Source organism: Balearica regulorum, chromosome 8 (genome assembly GCF_011004875.1).
Source record: "Balearica regulorum gibbericeps isolate bBalReg1 chromosome 8, bBalReg1.pri, whole genome shotgun sequence".
Lineage (NCBI taxonomy): Eukaryota > Metazoa > Chordata > Aves > Gruiformes > Gruidae > Balearica > Balearica regulorum.
This window is the reverse complement of record NC_046191.1, coordinates 10,985,265-11,007,787: the sequence shown is the minus strand read 5'-3', so window position 1 is coordinate 11,007,787 and position 22,523 is coordinate 10,985,265. Positions and strand designations below refer to the sequence as shown.

The following is a 22,523-nucleotide window of genomic DNA, read 5'->3' as shown; positions in this document are numbered from 1 at the left end:
CCTCCTTCAAAATTTCTGCAACAAATATTTGCACCCACCCAACCACATATCTTGCAAAGCCTGAACAGCCTGGTCTTGTGAATACACACTGACATCTAGAATGTGGCAAGGTCTGGGTAAGGAGATGATTTATTTTTTTTTTCTTTCTTAACAGCAATCAGATACAAGGGCATACAAGAGTAAAATAATCAAATCACAAAGTGATGTCTAGGACTGCGATGTAGGAAAGATTCTCCATAGACTAAGAAAACATCATCGACAAAAACATCACCTTTAGCAATGTTATTGATTGATTGATACGTGCCCTTCCAGCCCCAGCTGATCTGAGTTTCTGCCAGCAAGGCTACCACTGCATCACTGCTGGGTCAACAGTATTGGGTGCATTGAGGAGACCACAAACTCCAAAGCCAACCACCTTGTCTCTGGAAGCAAGCTGTATTTAACACAAAAGCCCAAAGAACATTTTGGAAAAGGTGGTGCCTGGGGAACCCGTACAGAAGCCTGTGTAAGATGATAAGGCTCTGAACCTCAGCCAGCAAGTGTGATATATTGCAATTGAACCGTTCCAGTGGGTTTTGATGAGTGTACTCTGAGTACCAAGACAGGAGCATTTTAAACATGTAAAATCTAAAAGGTTCAACTCCTTGTAAGCACAGAATGGGGACAGCACAGACTTTCTAGATATTATGTCTACCAAAATATCCAATATTCCTGGATATTTTACACTCTACAGCCACTGGCAATACTGTCATCCCTTATGCCTCTCTCCTGTGCCACTTAAGATTCCACTTCCCTCCAATGTCCCTTTAACAGTCTTTAGTACTGTTTATGTTCGAGAACTGCGGTATTTACCTGAAATATTAAAACCTGCTCACTGTTCTGCCCTGCTGCAGGGTTTAAGGTTTCAGGGATTGTGTACACCTCTATTAAACAAGTGTATCTATTGACACTACTGATACAAAACAAAGAAATATATTTTAAATAGTATTAGGCTTTAAATTTGAACAATGTTCTGAACTTTCAACCAGCTTTAGCATTTTATTAAATAAGGTATTTTAAATCTGGAAAAGGCATTCTGCTAATTTTTATCAAATGCAAAGGTCTTTTGAGCTCTTGAAAGGAACAAAAATGAATGAAGAGCCTATCTGTATGGTCTGCCTAAAGCCTTAATGAACAAAGTTACTTCTACTGCTCAGTAGCATATACCAGGATAATGTGCCCCATCATAAGGAAAGAATTGCAAATATGTAATTACTAGCTTATCCCTGCTGCATACTACATACCTCCTACCTACCTGTCTTCCAGAGATGCAGACAGACCCTAAGCAGAAGTGAAGCAAGTAATTCTCTGGCATCTTAAAAAAAAGAAAATAATGGGATGTGTGTTTCCCACCAAGGGTATTTTATAACCCAGTATTTTACCAGGGTTACTATTGCTACTATAGCACATTTACATTTAAATATATTCCATTTGGAGTTGAGAAAAACATATTTCCTTTGGAAAAGAGCATCAAATGCAACCAGACTATTTATGAAATATTTGTGTCAAGGCAAGAGACTATAAATCAAGTACAGGGAACTACAGATCTGCATTCCGGAGGAAGGATAAGTGAGTAGAGGGCATGTCATTTGCAAAGAGGAAAGAGAATTGAGAGTCAATAAAATAAACAGGGAAGGACATTCAGAAATAAGAGACCATTCTCCTAAACAATATAATAGTTAATTCTTCCCCTTGGTACCATTACTCCAGCCATACAAGACCAGTATTACAAACTGAGAAGGGCAGTACATTCCAGTTGTAGGTACTTCCCACCTGAGACAACAGGCCAAGACTGGGGGACAAATCGTACTCTCTCTGCCCCTCCCTCCACCTGGATTATTTCCAAACCATTTTACCTCAAGACCAGGACAATATGAAGAAACTCCACATTTATTTGTCTGTGACCAGGACAATACAAAGACATGTTCACCCAGCACTTTTCAGCATGTGTACAACACCTGCGTTAGTTTGTAGAGTTTACATGTCTGCTACATTTTTCATTCCACTAGCTCAAAATTTTCAGCACTTTAAGAAAGTATTATCAAACGTCAATGCAGAAAAATCACTGAAGACTATTCAGTTTGAAATATATATACATATAAATCACACAAATAATAAATATTCCATTTGTTTGGTCTTGGCTTAAAAAAAAAGGAACAAGTGATCCCTAGTCCTGTGATCTGATGATTTGCTGCAGCTGGCAGATACATCCTCTTTGGACATTCACAGTGTTTTGCTGGAGCTCTCTCTATGATCTAGTCTGTGAAACTCTAGGAAGATAAAATAAAGCAAGAAGTTACAGACAAGGTGTTGTCCAGCTGGTTTGAGCTTTGTCTTTAGATCTCGTAGATGATTATTGTGCTGTTATTCTGCAGGTACACTACGTAGGCCAAGAGTTAAACAATGTCATTCTTCTACCATAGTGTCCTACAATAAACTAGGGAATACTAAGAAAACATGTGGAGGAGGCAGCCTTCAGAGATTGCATAGTTCACCTCCTTCTGAGATTTAAAAGACTTTAGCTCCACCCTCTCCCATCAGATGTCTCTGAAAATAAACTGAGCAATGCCGCCCTCCACCAATTTGTACAGTGATCTTCAGGCTGCAGAGCTGCAGGGGTCCAAACACTAATCCTAAAATGTCTCAAAAAGTGTCAGAAATACAAGTTTGTTATCAGCAGACTGGAATTCATTATGCAGCTATTGATACCTACACTGGAATATTTTTTGGGAGCTGTAAATCCAAAGAGATTAGCATACCAGCATTCTCCAGCATATCTCTACAATCTGTTTTGGTTATTCTCATGGCTTGAAAGCCTGTCCCTGTACCTAATGCCTAACCTAAATACATTCTGCTGCAATTTCAATCTGTAACTACTTATTTTATACACAATGGACATGGCAAGCTGACTAACCTCTCTTTGCAGATATCTTTTAAGACATTTTTTCTCCAGACCAGTACTTCACTATTCCCTGACTGAAAGGCAACCTTAGGAGATGGTGGTGGGTTTGGGTTTTTTTTTGGGGTGTGTGTGGAGGGGAGAAGTCCCATAGACCACCCTGTATCCCAACACTGTTTGGCAGCAGAAAAAGGATGTAATGACATATTCTGGGATCAAATACAGTCATGTTTTTAAAAAAACAACAAAACTCCCCCCAACCACTCCAATTTTACTGTGGAAAAGCTTTTTTTTTAATAGTTTAACAGCGATAAGCTTTTAAGTTCAAAGCACTGATGATGAAAAAACTGATGCGACCTACCTACCAAGCATGGCAGCTTTCAGGCAGTGACAGAATGTCAGAGCTGGCTCCCAGTTATACCTGCAGATAACTTTTTTAAGCTGCTTTATAGATCACCTGCTGATGTCTGATGAAACACAACTTGTATAAAACCATTCTAGAACTAAACAATCCACTTTTTCCCCCCCAAACCTCACTCAGGGGTTCTCTCTTTAACAGACCTTATTATCTTCTTTACAGATCTTGTTACTCAGCCATAACTCTCCCAAAGTATGACAGTATCAAACCGAACAAGATACTTTTAGCTGAAGACCTACCACTCCTCCATAGAATGGAAAAACTGCTTAACTACCTCATCTACAATGCTCCTTTATATGTTCCAGTATGACAAGTGAATTTTCAGAAGCGATGCTGCTGACTCATGATAATTTAGGAACTACTACATCCCCTAGATACTCTCCCACAGAACTGCTGCCTAGCCAGCTGTTACTTGTGCACACATAAGGTAATATTCCTAAACATGGGAATTTGAACCCATCTACACCAAAATGGCTGAAATCAATGCTATTGATTTCTTGAATTTGTCAAGATCATATCATTTGTGTGTTCAGCAAGAACATTATTTCAATGTAGGAAACTGAAAACACCAAACAGAACCTGACCCAGGACAGACTCCCTGGTGCGAACACTCTTGCCTTGAACATACCCAAATCTTGCCTTTTTCTAGATGTTGAGAGGGAAGTGCTCATCAATGCCTTTCAGTATTCTGGAACTTTTCCCAGACCCATAGGCTCTCGGTTCCCTAAATACTGTAGGATACATTCCATAAGGCCCAGCCAACCTGAAGACATTAAAGTCATTATTAACCTGCTTCTCTAGTTTAGTTAGAGTACAAAGTAGAGGAAAGACAGTTTTCCCAAACTAACAGTCAAGATCATAATACATTCAACATTTTCAGAGTGAGAGAGTTCCTTTGCTGAGTTTTTTTTAAGATCAGCATCAAAGGTCTTTTCAGACCACCTCACGTGAATCCTGATTAATCCCTTGATGATGGATGACGCATTGGAACACAATGGCAAAACACTCCTTTCTGCTGAAAAGCTGGAGACCTATTGTAATCTTTACCATACAAATTCACCACCAACTTTGTGAATACCAATAATTTCTGTGCTCAGAATAATACCATATACCTCCATGGCAGATTCAGCTCTTTATTTACAAGTTAATTGTTCATCACAAACTGAAGATGACAAAAGTCAAAGAGAATGATGATCATTGCCACATGCTCTGTATGTTGCAACTACATTACGAGGGTCACACGAATACCCAGGAAAGCATTCCCTGCCACACTAAACCTCTATCCTCACTGCCAGTCACTCTTGGCCATACTGTTATCGACCCCTGACACTTATGATCTACCTGAACCTAAAAGAGATGCTGAAAATGAAACTGCTCCAAGGGAAAATAATTTACAATGATTCATTTCTTTCTGTATTGGAAAAAGGGGATTCCCAAAAGGAAGGACATGCATTTGGACAACATTATATACATACACCTTTGCTTATTCAGAGCCATCAACATCACACCGCGTGAAGCTGTGATGCTCCTTCCAGGGTGGAGAATAAGACTATAGAAAACATTGAACTGGAAGCAATCACAAGATTCAAGGAGGAGGAAAAAAAAAAAAAAAAAAAAAAAGGACATTGGCATTTTTGCTAGAATGACTGTAAATACTAGAACTTCAACAGCTCCTGGTGAACTCTCTAATGTACAACAGTCCCTGAGGCACAAGGTCATACACTGCAAAATATTTGTTTCTGAGCATAAGTTATTGCAGAAAACCTCAGTTATGTTTGGATGCACTGGTTCAAAGGATTTTTGTTAAGCCAGACTTTGGAAGTGCAACTACTTCAGATTAGTCATTTTATGGAACTGCATACACGAACACTTCGCAAAGTCTTTTTGCTGTTTAATTACAGAAAGGCCTAAGAAGCGTAAAGTGCCAAAATTCTTCTGACACTTTTGAAGGCCAGCTAGAGAAGGCAGGCACTGAAATCATTAAGCACACTTTAATCAAGACATTCCAGTTTAGAGTGATCCAGCCTGATTGCTAATATGTATGATTAATTTAACCAATATGCTTCCCTTCCCACTTACCGTCATGCTAATAGCCTTGTCTAACCTAGAATTTTTAGCTCTGCACAGTGTTTGCACATACATGTATGGGGCGGTGGATACTTAGCCACTATCAATCTCTACCTAAATCCACTCCCCAAAATGTAAATTTATCTTCTGACCATACAGTAACTCATTAAAGTTTGGCACATTTTCACAGGAACATATTAACTTACAGAACACAAGTTAAACAAGATCCTGGCATTCATGAAGTATTCTAAGCAGGACCATGTTTCTGCCAACTTCACTGCTTTTCATGAAATCTGACAAGTAAAACGAACACACACTTCAATCACTCTTGCTGAAATGAAAGCCACATACAATTTAGTTGGTATCCTGGTCACAATGTAAGTAGACATTTCGCTGTCACTTGCGTAGCTGTGTTAACAGAACAAAATCTAAACCAGTCCTGCCTCTACAAATAAGTTAACATAAAACTTAAAAATCCCAAACAAACTTCCTGGTATACGCATTACCTTACCAACTGCAAAATTCAGTAACCACGACCTTTCCCTGTGTAAGTTATAGCAACAGTCATCCCATGGTTGTGTTTTTATAAAGCTGTAAGAAAAAGCTGTATCCATGCAAGAGCAGCCAGCACTTTGCTGGAGAGGTGCGTTATGTTTTAGCTCTACTGAGCACAGCCAGCCCTTTTCCAATCTGTTCATACAAACGAATAAAGCACGCCCTGAAGTATGCTTCACAACTAAGTCAATTCAGCAGCTACACAACTAACTTCAAACATCCTGTAAGGCTGAAATTGAATTTAAAAAAGCAACTTTAACTCTTGAGCCAATAGGTTTTGTTCACTTAGTAAAGACAAGAACTACTGACATCCCACACTTCTGAAGAAATTCACAGAACCAACCACACTATTTTTTAGTATTAAAAAAAAAGTGTCCCAAAGCTCTTGAAATAAATTGTGACTGAATTTCCTAATTTAAAACAGGAATTTGAAGAAGTACTAACACCATGTACAAAGCAGTCACATCTGTGACACGAGGTGACCATACCCTGCAAAAATGTTCACAAAGTATTTTTCCTAACAATTCAAAAAGTGTGCACTTCCACTTGATTTGTTATATATCACATCTGCATTCTGCTCGTCTTATTTTGAGACATCCGCAAAAAAAACAGGACTTTTTTTTTATGCCATCTGTTCCCTGCATATTTTCACTTTAAGTCTTAGTATGGTATCTGCAATGGAAACTTCTGTGTCATATAGGATTATGACTACAAACTAGATGAATATAAAATGCAGAGGCTTCACTTCCTTACATATAGCCATAAAAAATTAAAAGAAAAAAGAAAAAAGAGGGAACTATCACCTGAAGCTTTTCTATTCTAAATACAAAACTTCAAGAAGTTCTTCTTAAGGTACTTTTCTCCAGAAATAATCAGAAAGAATACAAGAGGAAAAACTGTTCTTCTTAAACCTGGTGATTTTATTTCTTTCTACCACTGCTCTACACCTGTTTCCTTCCTGAGTCAGACTGGAAGTTTGAAATACCGGTCTCCAAATGGATGAGCACAGGGAACCTTTCACTGAAATACCAGCCATATCCATTCATGAAGTAACATTTGCATAAGTTTTTTCATAACCACCTAACATTTTTATAGTAGCAATGACAACTCTACAGTAAACTCAGCTTTGATGGCTCTTCAATTATTCTCATAATTCTCTGTTTTCTCATCTCCGTACCCCCCTTTGCTGTTTCCATACTTCACTCAGTCGCCTGCAACCTTTCAGAGTATTATCAACATTACTAACACTTGTGTCACTCACACCTCGGAGGCGGGGAAAGGAAAGCTGACTTACCTGGTCATGTTAATATAAAAAGATTTTTAAGCAATGCTCTTAAACGATCCTACCATTACTTACAAGGATTTAAATAGCGACTGCTTCTCTAAAGCTGTTTAAAAACTCGTAACTTGTGCAGACACCCACTAACCGCTCTAAAATCGCTCCAAAACAGCTCATTACTAAACTGAATTGAATTCACAGTCTTAAATGCCTTTGAAATGCTAGGTGTGAACACAGCTGTTCTGATCAAGTCCAGCTACAGCCATTTAAGTTAAACCGTGCAAGACCTTAGGCCAACAAGGCATAAAACACGCCGGACACACCGAAATAACTTTCACGACGGGGAAGGAGAAAAAAAAAACAACAAAAAACACACCACCTCACGCTAACGCCAGGCGCTGTTTTCCTGTGAAGAGATAACGACCGGCACCTGACAAGTTTCCCAGCCTCCGTTTGCCCTGGCCCCCCGCACAGGTCGGCCGAGAGGGGCTGGGGAAGCTCGGGCTCGGCTGCCCGCAGCACACGTGTCACTGCTCGGCGCCGACCGCCCCCTCCCGCCGGGGGCTGCCGGAAAAGAGCGGCCGTAAATCCCACAGAGGCGAAGGGAAACGGCCCAAGCCAGCGCGGCTCACCCAGTTTCGTTTCCAGCTCGCAATCAAAACAGACGGCAGCCCAGTCGGCCCCATCGCCAACGCTCCGTTCGCCCCGGGCCGCCGCGCAGGAAGCACCGCTCCCGGCCCGGCCCCCCCCCCGCCACCCTCCCCCGGGGACTTCACCCCACCGCCCCGGCGGAACGCGGCGTTCCGGCCCGTCCTTCCCCCCCCCCCCGCCGCGGCCCGCACTCGACCAGCCCGCTTGATGACAGGACAAGGCTAAACTCCGGGCGAGAGCCAGAACGGCCGCGGGAGCGCCCAGGCAGTGTCAAGCACCGGGAACTCTCCGGCTAAGCAGGAAACAATAAACGAGAAGCCTCGGCCCCAACCGCCCTCCCCCGGCCCGGCCCGGCGGCCCTGCCCCGCAGGGAGCCCCTCGCTGTCGCCTTCGGGAGCGGGTTCCCCGCGGGCCCGCCGCGGCTGAGGGACGGAGGTGGGCGCGTGGCGGGGCCCAGGGTGGAGAGAGCCCCCCCGGCGGCCGCGCCGCCCCCCGCCGCCGCCGCCAGCGGGGTCCCGGCCTGGCGGGAGGCCGATCCCGGGCCGCTCCGAGGCCGCAAAGCCGGCGGAGGGCAGCGGGCCGGGTCCCGGAGCGACGGACGACGAGGCCGCGCGGGGAGGCGCGGCGGGGCGCCGGGAGGAGGGGTGTGGGAGCCGCACTCACCGGCCAGGCCCCTCTCGCTGCCTCCTGCGGCCCCAGAACCATAACAAAGCTCTGCCCAAAATGGCTGCCCGGCCCTGCCCGGCCGGGGGCCGGAGGGGGCGGGGCCTGCGAGCGTGCGGGGCGGGGCCGAAGAGCCGGAAGGGACACGCCCCCTCTGGCTCCCCCGACGGCCACGCGGAGCGTTCCCCACCTCCGCCAAGGAGAGGGGCGCGCGCGCACCCCTCACCCCACCAATCAGAGCGGCAGCACGAACGGCCTTCGTCACCTGTCGGGGGCCACCGGAGACTACGCGCCCCAGAAGGTCGCGCGCCCCCTACGCCGCGCCGAGCGTCCGGCCGCCGCGGGGCAGGCTGGGATTTGTAGTCCGCCCTCCGGCGCGCCGCTCCTGTCCGCGTGAGCGAGGCTCGCCCGCCTCGGAGATCCCGGAACCCAGAAAGCAGGAGCGGCCCAGCCGCCCCGCACAGCAACCCCGGCCGCAGCCCTCGGGGGGGGAGCGAGCGAGGCAGCCGCGGTGGCAGGGGAAGGAGCGCACATTTTCGGCTCTGCTGTCCCCGGTGTCAAGCACGCCAGAACCGGGACGTCCGGCTCTGGTGGGTGCCACGCGCACCTGGGCCCTTCCCCGCCCTGGCGGAACGACACGGGCCCCGCCTGTTCCCGCCCGGACTGCACCGCTGAGCGCCGGGCCTCGCCGGAGCGTTTACCGGGGCGCTTCCCGGAGTACCGGAAGCCGCCTCAGCGAAGAGGCTCAGGGCCGTGCTTGTTGGGGAGGCCGCGGGCTGGAGCCGGTGGGTACCGCCGTGGATCGGGGCCTATCGGCGAGCACAGCCCGCGCCCGGCCGGCTGCGGCGCCCCGCGCGTTCCCCGGTCGGTGAGAGCGGCTTCTCCGTGCCGTCCCGGGGTGATCACCTCGGTCCCGTTGGGACCTGCATCCCTCCCAGACATAACGCTTCTCCTTCCCCTCCGCGCTGGGGCTTCGGGCGCGCGGAGCCGCTCCCCTTCCCCAGAGCAGGGAGCCTTGAACCGGGGAGCCCAGTCCCCCGGCGAGCTGCTCGCCTTTCCCGGTTAGTTTTGTCCGCCCTACAGGCAGCTTACCCGCAGCTTGGGGGTGCGATGAAGTTTCCACTCCTTTAGGGTTAAGGATGTTTTTTTTTTCCCCACGTATAAGGAATTCGCCGTTTATCAGCTGCGCGCAGCCGTTCCGCCCGTGGAAAGGAGATGATCCATAAACGGGAAGTCGTCACCTGTTTCCTGATACTCAGTTCTCTAACTAGAAATTGTTCTTCTAATGGTTATTTCACCTTTAGAAGTTAAGTTCATGGAGCTACCTGAAAAAAAATATCCTGTAGTGGGTAAATAAGGATTGGGTACATATAATATTTATATTTAAATATATGAGTCTTGCATCTGATAAGTGTAGACTGTGACTTAACTTTGGCCATAAGACAAACTCAGCTATTCATCAGTTTCAGACCTTCTCCTGAATTTTTCTGTTTTAGGGGCTTCATAAGGCAAATGTTTCCTCTCATACAACGATGCTACTTCCACGCTCATTTCAAGGTAAGTTTCTGAAGCTGCCTTTGCCATCTATTTTTCTTTAGAATAGCAAAAGGTATGACTGGAGCCTTGAAGACTTACAAATTAAGAATAAGAGTAGCCACACATTTAGCAGACAGCTTTTCTGAGATAATTTGTAATCTTTACAGCAGCTTTTAGCCACAGCTAAGATACTTCTTTTATAAAATCAAGTTTTAGTGTCGAAAGGCCTTTTTTCCCCCCTTAGTAGGTTTTTTTTTGTTGGGTTTGATTTTTTTTTTTTTTTTTTGTAGAACAGTGAGGGGATAGTAGCTAGTTTCTGGGATAACCTTGTCCTACTTCTGAAATAATTTTATATTCTAATCTGAAAAGGACTGATACATCTTAACTTAAAAATGCCTAAAGAGTGTGTGCATGGGTGGAAGGCTAGGTGGATATACAAACCTGTTGTAGTAAGGTTTGCTTATTCATTATGAAAAGCCTAGTTGCTATTCGTTAGCTAGCTAGCTTGTGAAAGCTGTATCAGTTAGCTTCATCAGTTAAGTTAAAAACACCTGAAAACCAAGAGGAAGGGCAGCTGTGATGTGACCTGACTTGGAACACTACTTGGTACAATATTTCATAGGTAGTTTAGGTAACTGTAGATCTACAACCCTATGTTGTAAGGTGTTCAGAACAAGCTTTATAATTGCAGCTCCAGACGTTACCTGTTCCCAGACTACTACTGTATGGAAAGAATAAGACAACTTGCTCTTCTCTTGGTCTCCACCGTCTGCAGAGAGATGTGTGTCTCCTCTCGAGATCTTCAAGCCTCAACCCAGCATCAATACATGCAGCCAAGCTCCAGGCTTTTCACACCTCTCTCCCCTTCTTCAAGAAGAAAACCCCCAAAGAATCTGAGACCGAAGACTCGGGCATATTGCAACGAAGTATGAAATCACTAAAGGATTCTCCAAAGCCAGCCCTTTACTTAAGCCTTGCAGGGCTAATTCCATTTGTTTCTGTGCCACTGTCAATGGTCATCCAAGGGACCTACTACCCAGAGCTGGCGTTTGCTCAGATTACGTATGGTGCTGTAACAGCCTCTTTCCTAGGAGGAATGAGGTGGGGGTTTGCTCTCCCAGAAAACAGCCCGGCCAAGCCAGACTGGCTGAACCTGGCTAACAGTACAATTCTTCCTCTACTTGCCTGGCAAGCCTTACTTTTTAAAGATATCACTCATGGTGCAATAATGCTGGTAATGACCTTAGGGATAGCACTACATTATGACCTTTCCCTTCTTCCTACTTACCCTAGGTGGTTTAAAGTACTGAGGGTAGTGGGAACAGTGGTGATGGTATTATCACTATTAGCTACTGTAGCATTGAAGAGTTTTTCAGAGCAGCAGCTAAGTAACAGCAGAAATAAATGGCAGAACACAAAATAATAAATCACTAGTGAAAAGCTATTTATCTGCCAATAAGGTATATGTATTGAGTTTCAGGGGAAATAAAGACTTATTTGTGCTTGTAAGTCATATGATGGCAGTGAGCAAGATGTTTATTCTCGAAGCAAACAACTTAGCTGGTTTAGGAGGGACGGATTGTAAGTAGCAATGACTTCCAAGGCAGGCACAAGTCTGTCCTTATCTGTAGAACAAAGCATCGCTCTTGAATGAAATGTTACTGTTATGTGAATTTAAAATACAGATTCAAATGACGTGGGTATGAATTGCTCTATGCTGAATTATTAAAGTATCTAGTTTAACTATAATGCGTGATAATATTATGTGGTGGGGACAACAACGGTGTAGTCATGAACTGACAAGGTGAAAGCAGTTCTAGTTTAGTGTTTAAAGAAGCAGCAGAGAATTATGCAAAAGTACATATATGTTAAATTCCTATGTTGTGGGACAAAACTCTTCTCTGTCTTCAACCGAGAAGGTGCTGAAAATGTTACGTGATTAAGTGCTAGTCAGGCTTGCAGTGGTAAGCCAAGGTCAGCGCTCACCTGAAATATGTCATCCAGCCGCAGTGATGGAGCGGGGAAAGCTAGAAGGGGAAGCTTTGTATCCTTGACAGGGTGCCACAAGAGACAGAAGGTTACTTCCTACTCAGGCTCAAGTCAAAAAGGATAACTGGGCCATCTGTTCCTAGGTGGTGTTTGGACTTGGGGTTGCCTAGCTAAGGAAGCTACGTACAACACAGCCATAAAGATGTGTCAGGCTCCTGAATTAAAGTGCTATCAACTGATGATATGACACATGGACTCAGTTGCTGCACTAAGGGATCAGATAATGGGATTGAAAGTTGTTTGTGTCTACTCCTCAAAACTTGTTTTATTTGAGCACCTGGACATGTAGCCAGCAAACCCTCCATGATGGGCCAATTATTGAAAATACTGTAGGAGCATATGCTCTTTGTACTTCCTAAAGGGAAGAAGACACAAACTGAGTTGTGTGGATTTTCTTTTCTAGCTTCAGCTACCTCAAGAAACCTATGAAATTGGATGTGGGCATATTTACTGTGGATTTATCATCTTAAGTATTCTTTAAAGTACAGTATAAGAAGCTGAAAAGTGACATCCACACACAATCTTAGGACCAACTTAGATAATCCTCATAGTTCTCTTAAAGCACTATTATTCATTGTTCTATACAGAATAAATCACATACCATCACTTAAAATTTGTTATCTGTTCATTCTGCAAAGAACAGATGTTTAGGAAACCTGCCTGTCCTGAAGATACAACCATCTTATATGGTATTGCTGAAACAGCAGCTATGCGTGTGAGCCTTGTTTTTGTAACCTGCTAACCTTTACATGTTAACAGCATAATACCTCTGAAACAGCAATGTATTTCAGTGCTCTCTGAATATAAAGAAAGTAAAATTGAGTTTGTGAATGAAAACAGTTCTTTTATTCTTTCATACTTAGACATGGCATTTTTTAAAATGGGTCCAGAGGAGAGTACTGCCTTTGGCTTGATTCAGGGAAAGAGGTGCCGAGTATCAGAGACCAGAATCAAACAACTTCAAAGTTTCATTCAAACATGACAGAATCAGCTACAAAAACAAGAAAGTAACTTCATACAACAGCAGACTAAACCGTAAAGTTTACAGCTAGGTATCAGAAGTGAACTCATAGTTCCCAAACTAATAAAATAGAGCTAATGTAATGTTTCTCAAATGGTTCACCAGGGATCCTGAAATACAAAGCCTAAGAAATATTACCTATCGTTTGATCCCAGGGAGGGCTGTGCAGAGCTGGCAATGCAGCCAGACTTCCAAGAAGTCAGAGTGATTTTAAATTGAGAACAGAAATATTTGAGTATTTTACTACAGAAGTGTGTTACTTGCACCTTTCAAATATTCAATATTTATAACCTATAGAGAAATAGGACTTCAAGAAAAAAAAGGGAAAAAAAAAAGAAAGTGGCAGTGATACAACTCATGGTAGGAAAGCAACCTATTCAAGAGCATTCCACAGTCAGTTCTGAAAATGAATTTTATTATGAAAAACTGTTTAAAACAAGCTTAAACTTGGGAAAAACCCGACAGAATAGACATTAGTTCACACATGTAAGAAATCCTTTTGAAGTAAAAGCACACGCAAGATTATAGAATGATCAGAGAAACAAACGCTCCATCGTCTAGCATGTTTTAGCCTGGCAATCTCCCAGCCCTATGTCAGGATGTAAGACCTAGATTCTTAAGGTAGCTTACAACATTCACCTTGGAGGCTTTTATTCATGTATTAATTTGTTAATTTTACACAGGAGACACTGACCTAGACAGCATGAACACTCCTTTGTCTACACAGTGTAGGCTTCCTGTTTTGTGACATTCCAGTTGTGGTTTTGTGTTCTAGAATAACACTGTCTATCAAAGTTCAAGCAGCCTTATTTCAGACTCCATCTAATTCATCCACAGCTGTGCTGAAAATGCAATCGTATTGTGCAAAAAGCAACTTCAAGTATATTAATTAAATGAATCAAGAAATAACTCCAAACTCCTAGTGGCGTTGTTCTACTAAGTGTATCCAAACTAAATACAAACTCCTTAAGACAAAACACACTAATAGCATCACTTTAATGCAGAACGCAGCTGATTCTATCACAAAAAGCTCCGTCCACTCAAATTTGGAAGAGGCAGGATACAAGATGCAGCAAGGTGAATGTGTGTACCTTGTAGAATAGCATGTATTCCAATGCCAAATCTCAGCATGTGTCACACAGGGTAAAAACACATTTAACTAAGGGAAAAAAAAAGGGCAAAAGGCTTTCCCTGTATTTTTATACTAAGAGCAGTCCTAAACAGAACAGCTAATCTAGTGAATAGCATTTCCATTTAAAATTCATCACGGCTTGCACAAAAAGGAGCTCTACTGTCATCACTGATACCACTGAGAAGAAAAAGCCTGTGCTGAAGTGGAATGACATTATTAGAACTGTGAGAATAATCTTCCAGAACAGTAAATTCTCAGCCACTCACCATCCAAGTTAGTGGGGTGGCCAGAAGGAAAATATCCAATTCATATTTAATGCCTGTCATGTCCAGCAGCAGAAAAGAGGCTCAAATGCATCAAGGTCATAAGGAGAGGTGCCAAGTCTTCCCCATCTGTTATCTTCTGTTCCTTGTTTTCCACCGGAAAAGGAACAACTAATGCTAACCACCTGCTCTTATCTACAGGTAACTCCAAGCTGTCTATAGTAGCCTCCTTCCAGATTGTAAGGCCAGCTAAAGACGCTAGCTTTGGTGCACCTTAGAGAGTTAACAACCTCATTAATGTCTCTAATGTGCTGGAATGATTTCTCCAGATTTTATAGGGCAAATTCACCATTTATTTCAGTGAGCTTAATCCAGTCATAAGAGGCATTCCTACTCAGAATACTTCCTGAGACAGACATCGGATAAACCAATTTACTCTGAAGGGCAAGAGTTTTAATATTTCCTTTTGCTCAGGAAAAACCCTCTGATCTAATTCTCCACTGACTCTGCTGAAGCTCCTGTGTTAGAAGAGGTGTCTGGACAATAAAACCAGAAATCTGAGGAGACAGATTTACTCATTCCTTGAATGAGTTTTCTTTGCGTTTTACAGCACAGCTACACCTCCTTCGCAGCGGCTGGTGATCATGTTGGCAATTTCAGTCCAACTGTCCATATGAGGGTTATAAACTTCAACAGAGTCAGAGGTTACTGGAGCAGCAAAATCATGACTGGGAGCTCGGCCTCCTGAGGCATAAAGAAATCCATTCACAGCCACAACGCAGACACCAGCTCTTGATATCTTCATCGGTGCAACTTCAACCCACTTTTCCTAATGAGAAAGTGAAAGAGTCCGCAAGTAGTTTTAGGGTAAGCCCCAATTCTGACAGAAGTAACTTTTAAAGCTTAAAGTCTGAAACATATACAAAGAACACTATGTATGCACTTCACAGGTTCAAATATGGTATGTGTACAGTATCAAGAGGATTATCAAAACTGTAACAACAACACTTTCACAAGTGGTCAAAATCATGCTAGTCACTAAAGAACAGATCATGTACACAACGACCCTCCCTTTCTTCAGTCACTAAAGACGCAGTCTGTCTCCAAAACAGAGAATGGTATACAGTTTGAGGTGTGAAGTAAGGAAAACTAGATTCACTTCCAAAAGAAAAACAGAAAGCCACACTGGATTATGCTCTGCTTTTAACACTAGCTACTGTTCCAAAGAGCATCATATAAACATGAGCAATAATAGTCAGGAATAATTTCTTATCTTATTCAAAAGCTTAAACGTTCAAAGTGATTTTTCTAGTCATGCTGAAACACCACTACGTTTTGATGCAGAAGAAAGATCTTCAACTTTTGCAACAAAGGGCAACTCCTACTTTTTCAGGGATTTTTTCCTCTCTTGTCGGATTATTGACCATTCTATTGCAGAGGGGGAATCTACCCCCCCATCTTAACCCTAACAAGTATTTACCAAACTACAGTATATCTATGCATCATGAGTATTTGTTAGCTTTCTGTTTCCCAAAAGCATGCATACAATCTTTGTAAACAGTCCACTAAGTCAGATAGCAAGATTCTACAGACTGGTTAGGACAGACAGACCCTGAGGTCACTGAAGCTTTGTTTCACTCAGGTTACCAGCCAGTAGTGAAAAGGAAATGGAATTTCCAAGTTTTTTTCTTTTTAAAGGAAGAAGCAGGGTACCTTTATAGCATCTTACACAAAGTTGATGCCACCTACATTTATGAAAGACAGGGACTCTACCATACCTCTTCAAAGGAGTATCTTTCGACAGTAGCAAGTGCATCCTGAGATTCATTCCAGCCTCCCACAGCATAGATACAATCGTTGAGAGCAGCTACACCAAGATACGCTCTTCGGGTGCCCATTGGAGCAAGCTCAGACCAGCGTTTAGATATTGGGTCGTAGACTTCAACAGAACGTAGCTCTACTCCTTCATTGCTGATACCACCAACAACATAAATCAAACCTGTAGAAACAGAGTTTTTCCTCTTTCAGGTTTCATGATGCAAAGGTTTGAAAGAAAATGTTTGTCACAATACAAGTTTCAGCCTGACATTAAGATGGTTTAAGAATGCCAAAGAGAAGTCCTCCATTTGTCCAGTAGCAGCATATGCAAAGCTTTCAAATGAGTAACTTGAGGCACTAGAGCACTAGAAGCTCTGACGAAAGCACTAATTAATCAAGTGCAGGGGAGAGAATTGAGAAGACTGCACTGCAACTGCTGACCAGGCCTGGATCAAAAGCTTACTAAGCACATTTATAGATCAAGTCTTTAGACATGTCTGTCTTAAAATAATCTGTGGCAACTCTTCAGATTGTCACAAAACCACACAGAAACCGAAATATGGGAGATAAATAAAAGCAGTATCAGGAAAGACAATCAACTGTTAAAGACTAGCTGGATAACCATATGGAAGCCGCATAAAAACTGTTTTCATGAGATAAAAGGCATAAGACAGAACTTTATAATCTTTGAGTTCTGTAGAATTAAAAATATGGTACTAGAAGGACACATAAGTGAGACAAGTTTGTTCAACTGACAGCACAGTACAAGACAAAGGTAAAACTTCATGACTGAAACATAAAACTTCAAAATCCAACTGTTCATGGATGCAAACTTAACAATATTTACCTTGCATTTCACAACACCCAAAGTAGTAACGGGGCACAGCCATGGTTCCCACCACATCCCAACTATTTTCTTCAGGATCAAATCTTTCAATTGTGTTGCCAATCTCTGCTCCAACCCAACCTCCTGCAAATAACAGCAAACACAGGAAATAATTTAATGGCATGAAGCTATACGTTAGCTGCATTTTTAGACATATGGTACGCTGTTCCAGGACAGACAAATTCTGAAACTAGCATGCATCTATCTACAATGGAAATAAGTTATAACTGAACAATAACTAATCCACAAAGATGTGGTATGCTAATGCTCACGTAAACCGCTGTTTTGAAAAACCTAAGTTTGCAAATTTGCAACATCCAAGATGTAATATTTAAGATCAAATCAATTTACAAGTTCCATGAATTAACACCTTTAAAATTAACTTACCCAAAGCATAGATAGCACCATAGCATGTGCACACTCCTAGTCCAGAACGGGGATGGTTCATTGAAGCCACAGTGGTCCACTGCTTAGTAACAGGATCATAACACTCAGTACAGTCAAAAATCATCGAGTTGTCCTCACCTGCATAATAAGAGCAAGAACAGAGACAGGGGAAACACAATGTTTTGCACTGCAGACATAGAAGCATTCTTCAACTCCTTCCAGGACGGACAATATTTGAATAAAAGATCTTTCTTTCAGCTAGCCAAATTGCAAAAGCTTAGTTTATACCTAGAACTGAATCATCACTAGGAACAGCTTTCATCAACAGTTCCCTGAAACATTACTGAAAACATCAGAGAGGTGAACACCCACAATGCTACACACTTTCTACTCCGCAGTACAACTTTCAAGGTTTTCAAGGCCAAAGAATGTGTTCTGTGGTGGCAAAACCAGTATACATATGCATTCTTTAATGATGGGCTGGTAGAGCTACTCATCACATCCTTACGCAAACATACATAACAAACCCTTCCAGGTAGGCAGACCACAAGTGGCCTGTCCTGTACTACTGCCTTTCATGCTATGGGCTTCTGCTAGAGTACAAGTGAGAAAAGAATTGCAATTAGTGGTGGTACACAAAGTCCGCAGAATATCCAACATCTCTCAGTGTACCTGCACATGTCCATATGCTTACCTCTGAGCTGCTACACCATGAGGTGAGAGCAGCTTAGTAAAAATGATAGTAGAGAACCAAGTAACCCCAATTCAATTGTTACTATCTCTTAAAGTTGTATTATCTACTGTTGGGCTCCTCAGAGCATCTTACAGGAACAATAATTTTAAAAAATCTCCATCCATGAGTTCTCTAGTATCCCTGTAACTAAGAAAGCATGTTTCAGCTGTTACCTCCAATGGCATAGATCATTCCTCCCACCACAGCCACACCCAGCCCACTCCGGGCCTGGTGGAGAGAGGACACTGTGGTCCAGTAGTGGCTGAAGGTGTCAAATCGCTCCACACAGCTGAGGGCTCTACTGTCACTCCAACGTCCTCCTTGCAGTCGGGTGTACCCACCTACAAAGTAAGTGGAAATATTGTGGCTGAGTAATAGTTTCTTGCTCATCCACATGCTCCTATATCTAAACCAATCGAAAAAATTACAGTAACAGCTATTAGCCACTTTTAGTAGGAACTGGGCTTTTCCCAAGTAGCATTGTTTCTCCAGCACACAAGGAAGAATGGTCGCCTTGAGGGTCATGTAACTTCTGCCTGAGCTGACCACCTTACCACAACACTACAAATATCACCATTTGTGTTCTTAGTAAAACACAGAGGCCACTCGACAGCCTTTACTATCTGAAGTTGGTGTTACTTCCCACAGGGTGAAACAAGAGCATTCCCTACCAATACAAAGCTGCAGCTTTGCTGAAAACTTGCTATCTCAAGTATCCCGTCACATGAACCAAAGTATCCCAGACAGAGAAAATGTCAACCTTCAGAAGAACAAGGTGTGCAGTGAACTTGCAAACACCATTCCAGCAGTGAACCCTGGGCAAATCCTCTGCTGACTTGCAGCTTCCCACCCAAGGCAAATAATTTCTAAAAGGTAAACCTAGCCTTTGAATGCCATGTCACACTGACAAGAAATGTGAACGCTGGACTTCTGTGCAATTCTAAGCAGAAAGCAGCTAACGTGGTAACTCAGCCAGATGAAATATTTTGCTATTTTTATACCTTTTGATTTAAAAAAACCTCCAGAATCTCCCTCAGCACTGTAATACGAGATACTACTACATCATTTGTTTTACAAGGTTCGAACAGCCACATTCTAACCTACTGCATAAAGGTACTTCCTGGCTTTCTTCCGGGGACGACCTTTAGAAGCTTGCAGAAAACTGCTGACCTTGTTCTCTTTGGGAGATTTACAGACTTCACAATATTCTTTCAACAGAGTTTGTAAGGCCACCCGAAGGCTGAAATCTGGAATACCTTGAGAAATAAAGCAGATGAAAAAAGGCATAGTGAAAAATTACAGACAATAAGTAACTCAGTTGTAGAAAAGTTACTTGCTTCTCCTAAAACAGTAGACAAAACAAGATTGCCTACTTTTATAAGACTTTTTTAAAAGCATGTTTTTAAAGTAAGCTGTGTTCATTTGTTAAAAAGTAGAATTTGTTTGGGGAGAGTAAATCTTTTCAATCATCACGCTACCAATTTAAAAAAAAAAAGTCCACCAAATCCGGCAACTCTGAATGACACAACAATCATCCAAATCCAAACATCTGATACTGTTTCTTCCGTTCTTTCACTTACTTTCTATGTATTTTAGTAGCCTTTGTGCTGGTAGCAGAGGGAATCGAACAGGCTCCAGTACTTCTACGACATATTTCTTTCTTTTCCCCACATCCTTCAAAATCCATTGCATTGCCGCTATGAAAACCTGGTACTCATCCTCGATACTTAGGTCCTCACTTCGCAAGATCTTAATCAGCTGCTCTTTTGTCAGCGCCAGGAACTCCTCCCCTCTCTGTACCTCCAGGAAGTGCCCGTGGATGTAGCTCTCGGTGAACTCCATCAAGTCGTGACAGGCGATCTGCTCGGAGAACTGGAAGAGGCCGATGCAGTTCAGCGGATCGATCTGCCCCTTCAGGAACTCGCAGCAGAGCTCCACCACCTCGGTGAGCTGCAGCATGTCGGCGGCGACGATCAGCTCCTGAACGTTGTGCTCCCCGATGCTCACCACCCCTGCGGGCACGCACACGACAGCGGGGCTCCGCTCGAGGTTGTGGCCGTCGGGTAACCGCCACCCCGGCCCGGCCGTCGGGCACTCGTCCCCGCCACCCCCCGTCAGCCGCTACCTGTGTAGATGAAATCGAGGAGCGTGTGGAAGGTGTCCGCCTCGACGCCCGCGATCCGTATCACATCCCGACCGGATTCCTTCATGCCGCCCGCGAACAGCGCCGCGAAGTAAGGGCTGCTGGCCGCCAACACCAGGCGATGGACGGCGAACGCCTCAGGGCCCACCTCCAGCCGCACGTCGCAAAAGCTCTGCCCAGCCCACAACCGGTTGATCTGGGCCAGGAGGAGGCGGGCGTGCCGGTCGGAGAAGGAACTCCCGCCGCTCTTCGCCGCCGCGGCGCACGCCATAGTGCTCCCCGAGGTGGCGACACCTTCCCCCGCCCCCCCCACCGCTGCCGCCCTGAGGGACAGCGCTGGCGCATGCGCACCGGCGCCCGCGGCTCACAGCTCTGCCCGCCCGTGGCGCATGCGCGCGGGGGGCAGCCGTTCGCGGGGGGCGCGCTCGCCCAGTCTGAGGGGGGTTTAGCTGGTGGCTCCGGGCTTCGTAAAACAGCGTCTGCTGAGGTGTCCTGTGTGCTCAGTGCCCTTTTCCCTCAGCGGGTGTAGGAGGTGGATGTGCCTTGGTTGTGGTATGTCTGTCTGATCCTTTGTCTGTGTGATTGCCTGGTCACTTGGCCCTATGGAGACTGTTCATCCCCACAGGCACCTCTGGCCACCGCACCATGAGCTCGCTGCCAGCTCTGTGAGGAGCTTTCTTGTCCGTGGTTAAAGCTGGTCCTCTGATGGGTTCACTCACCGTGTTTGGTGCTGAGGTAATTGGTGAACAGCATACGTGCTGGCACCTTATTCACTGCCTTCACAATCTATGTCCCTCAGTCGTATTCCCTTCAGGCATGCTTTTGCAAACTGGATGCCTAGCTACTTTAATCTGTGCTTGTAAGAGAGAAACATGGCAGTGTTGGGCAGAGACCACAGCTGCCATCTGCCTGGGGGAACCCCAGAGATGGGAGGCAGGGGAGCTGCCTGTCATTAGCTCAGGACTGTGGCATCAGAGCCAGACTGACCAGAGACAGAGCCAGCCCATGCACGCCCTTCCTCTATTCTGTCATGCCACGTTTGGGCCTTCCTCTTCATTCCAGCAGAGATATTTCATCATAATGCCCTGTAGCAGTACCATGTGTGCCACTGAGGTCAGCACTGATCCTGAGGCACAGCATGCTTCCATCTTTGTATAATTCACTGAGTCAGTGCATGCCTGAGCACTGACCGAGGGATGAGCATCACATACTGAGTTACATGCACACAGTCACTCGGTCTGGCAGAGCTGGCACTGATTCTGAGAGAAAAGCATCCCTCTTGACTTTTCCGCAACTGTTCCAGCAACATGACATGCAGCCAAAGCAAAAAAGCAATCAAAGAGCCTCTTGGAACACTTCCATATCTATTTACTGTGAGACTGGGAAAGAAAAACATGTCTGCTTACAGTTACAACGGTCATGGCCCCTCAGGCTTTTCTCACAATTCTGCGTTTCATTGTAATAATTTTTAAATGTGCTTCTAGAAGGAATCTGAATTGTGCTACTTTCTGGGGGCTGTTGGTTTCTCCATTCATCAGTGTTTCATTCTTGACAGTAGAGTGGTAAAAGTACCTTTCAAGCTGGTCTTAAAAAAATACCCATAGAAAATATAGAAAAATAAGGTTTCTGGAAGCACACACAGTTGGATGCATGCTGATATAATGTGGTATAAATTTTAAGCTAGGCTAATAAATGCGTTGAGATTTTTCTTTCATTGATGAATCAGTAAAAGAAACCAGACCCCTCTTGCACTGACGTTTTATTCATCGGAAGTGGCCTGTGAGTAAAAGGCTTAGAATTCTCCTAAATGCCACTGGCTCAGTTGCTGGCTGATGTCAGCTGTTAGACACTTGGCCAGTACTAGGATTTCACACCATAGCGCCAAATTTACAGACACAAAATAGCATTGCTGAGACTGCTAATTTTGCCCTGAAGGCCTGTCCTGTACTGTATTAATGTGGTTGAATGGTTTTGCCTCCAGAAG

General features: G+C 44.1%; 3 protein-coding genes across 8 annotated transcripts in view; 1 reads left to right on the top strand and 2 right to left on the bottom strand.

The window, feature by feature from the left end:
- GPBP1L1 (GC-rich promoter binding protein 1 like 1) overlaps positions 1–9,781 on the bottom strand; it is a 33,709-nt gene extending 23,928 nt beyond the window's left edge. The window contains exon 1 of one of the 3 annotated variants that reach the window (XM_075759542.1): positions 9,664–9,781. The gene's annotated coding sequence lies outside the window, so the exon portion shown is untranslated. Of the gene's footprint in view, positions 1–1,294; positions 1,355–8,571; positions 8,727–9,663 lie in introns of those variants that run through there. The other 2 variants (XM_075759540.1, XM_075759541.1) reach the window with 2 other exon arrangements.
- TMEM69 (transmembrane protein 69) lies at positions 8,927–11,856 on the top strand. Of its 3 annotated transcripts, none has more exons than XM_075759547.1 (3): positions 8,927–9,161; positions 10,068–10,128; positions 10,799–11,856. In XM_075759547.1, exons 2-3 carry the CDS (start codon positions 10,084–10,086, stop codon positions 11,528–11,530), a joined length of 777 nt encoding a protein of 258 aa, XP_075615662.1. In that variant the 5' UTR covers positions 8,927–9,161; positions 10,068–10,083; the 3' UTR covers positions 11,531–11,856. The 3 variants fall into 3 exon arrangements, with proteins under 3 accessions (XP_075615662.1, XP_075615661.1, XP_075615659.1); XM_075759546.1 differs by lacking the exon at positions 8,927–9,161 and adding an exon at positions 9,185–9,356; XM_075759544.1 differs by lacking the exon at positions 8,927–9,161 and adding an exon at positions 9,186–9,632.
- Positions 11,857–12,979: 1,123 nt separating this feature from the next.
- Positions 12,980–20,875, bottom strand: IPP (intracisternal A particle-promoted polypeptide). Of its 2 annotated transcripts, none has more exons than XM_075759538.1 (8): positions 20,522–20,875; positions 19,977–20,408; positions 19,497–19,652; positions 18,570–18,737; positions 17,664–17,801; positions 17,238–17,360; positions 16,351–16,571; positions 12,980–13,147 (listed from the first exon to the last, which is right to left on the bottom strand). In XM_075759538.1, the coding sequence occupies exons 1-8, from the start codon at positions 20,808–20,810 to the stop codon at positions 13,094–13,096; spliced, it is 1,581 nt and encodes a 526-aa protein (XP_075615653.1). In that variant the 5' UTR covers positions 20,811–20,875; the 3' UTR covers positions 12,980–13,093. The 2 variants fall into 2 exon arrangements, with proteins under 2 accessions (XP_075615653.1, XP_075615652.1); XM_075759537.1 differs by having other exon boundaries at positions 12,980–15,401; positions 20,522–20,874.
- Between the last annotated feature and the right edge of the window lie 1,648 nt (positions 20,876–22,523).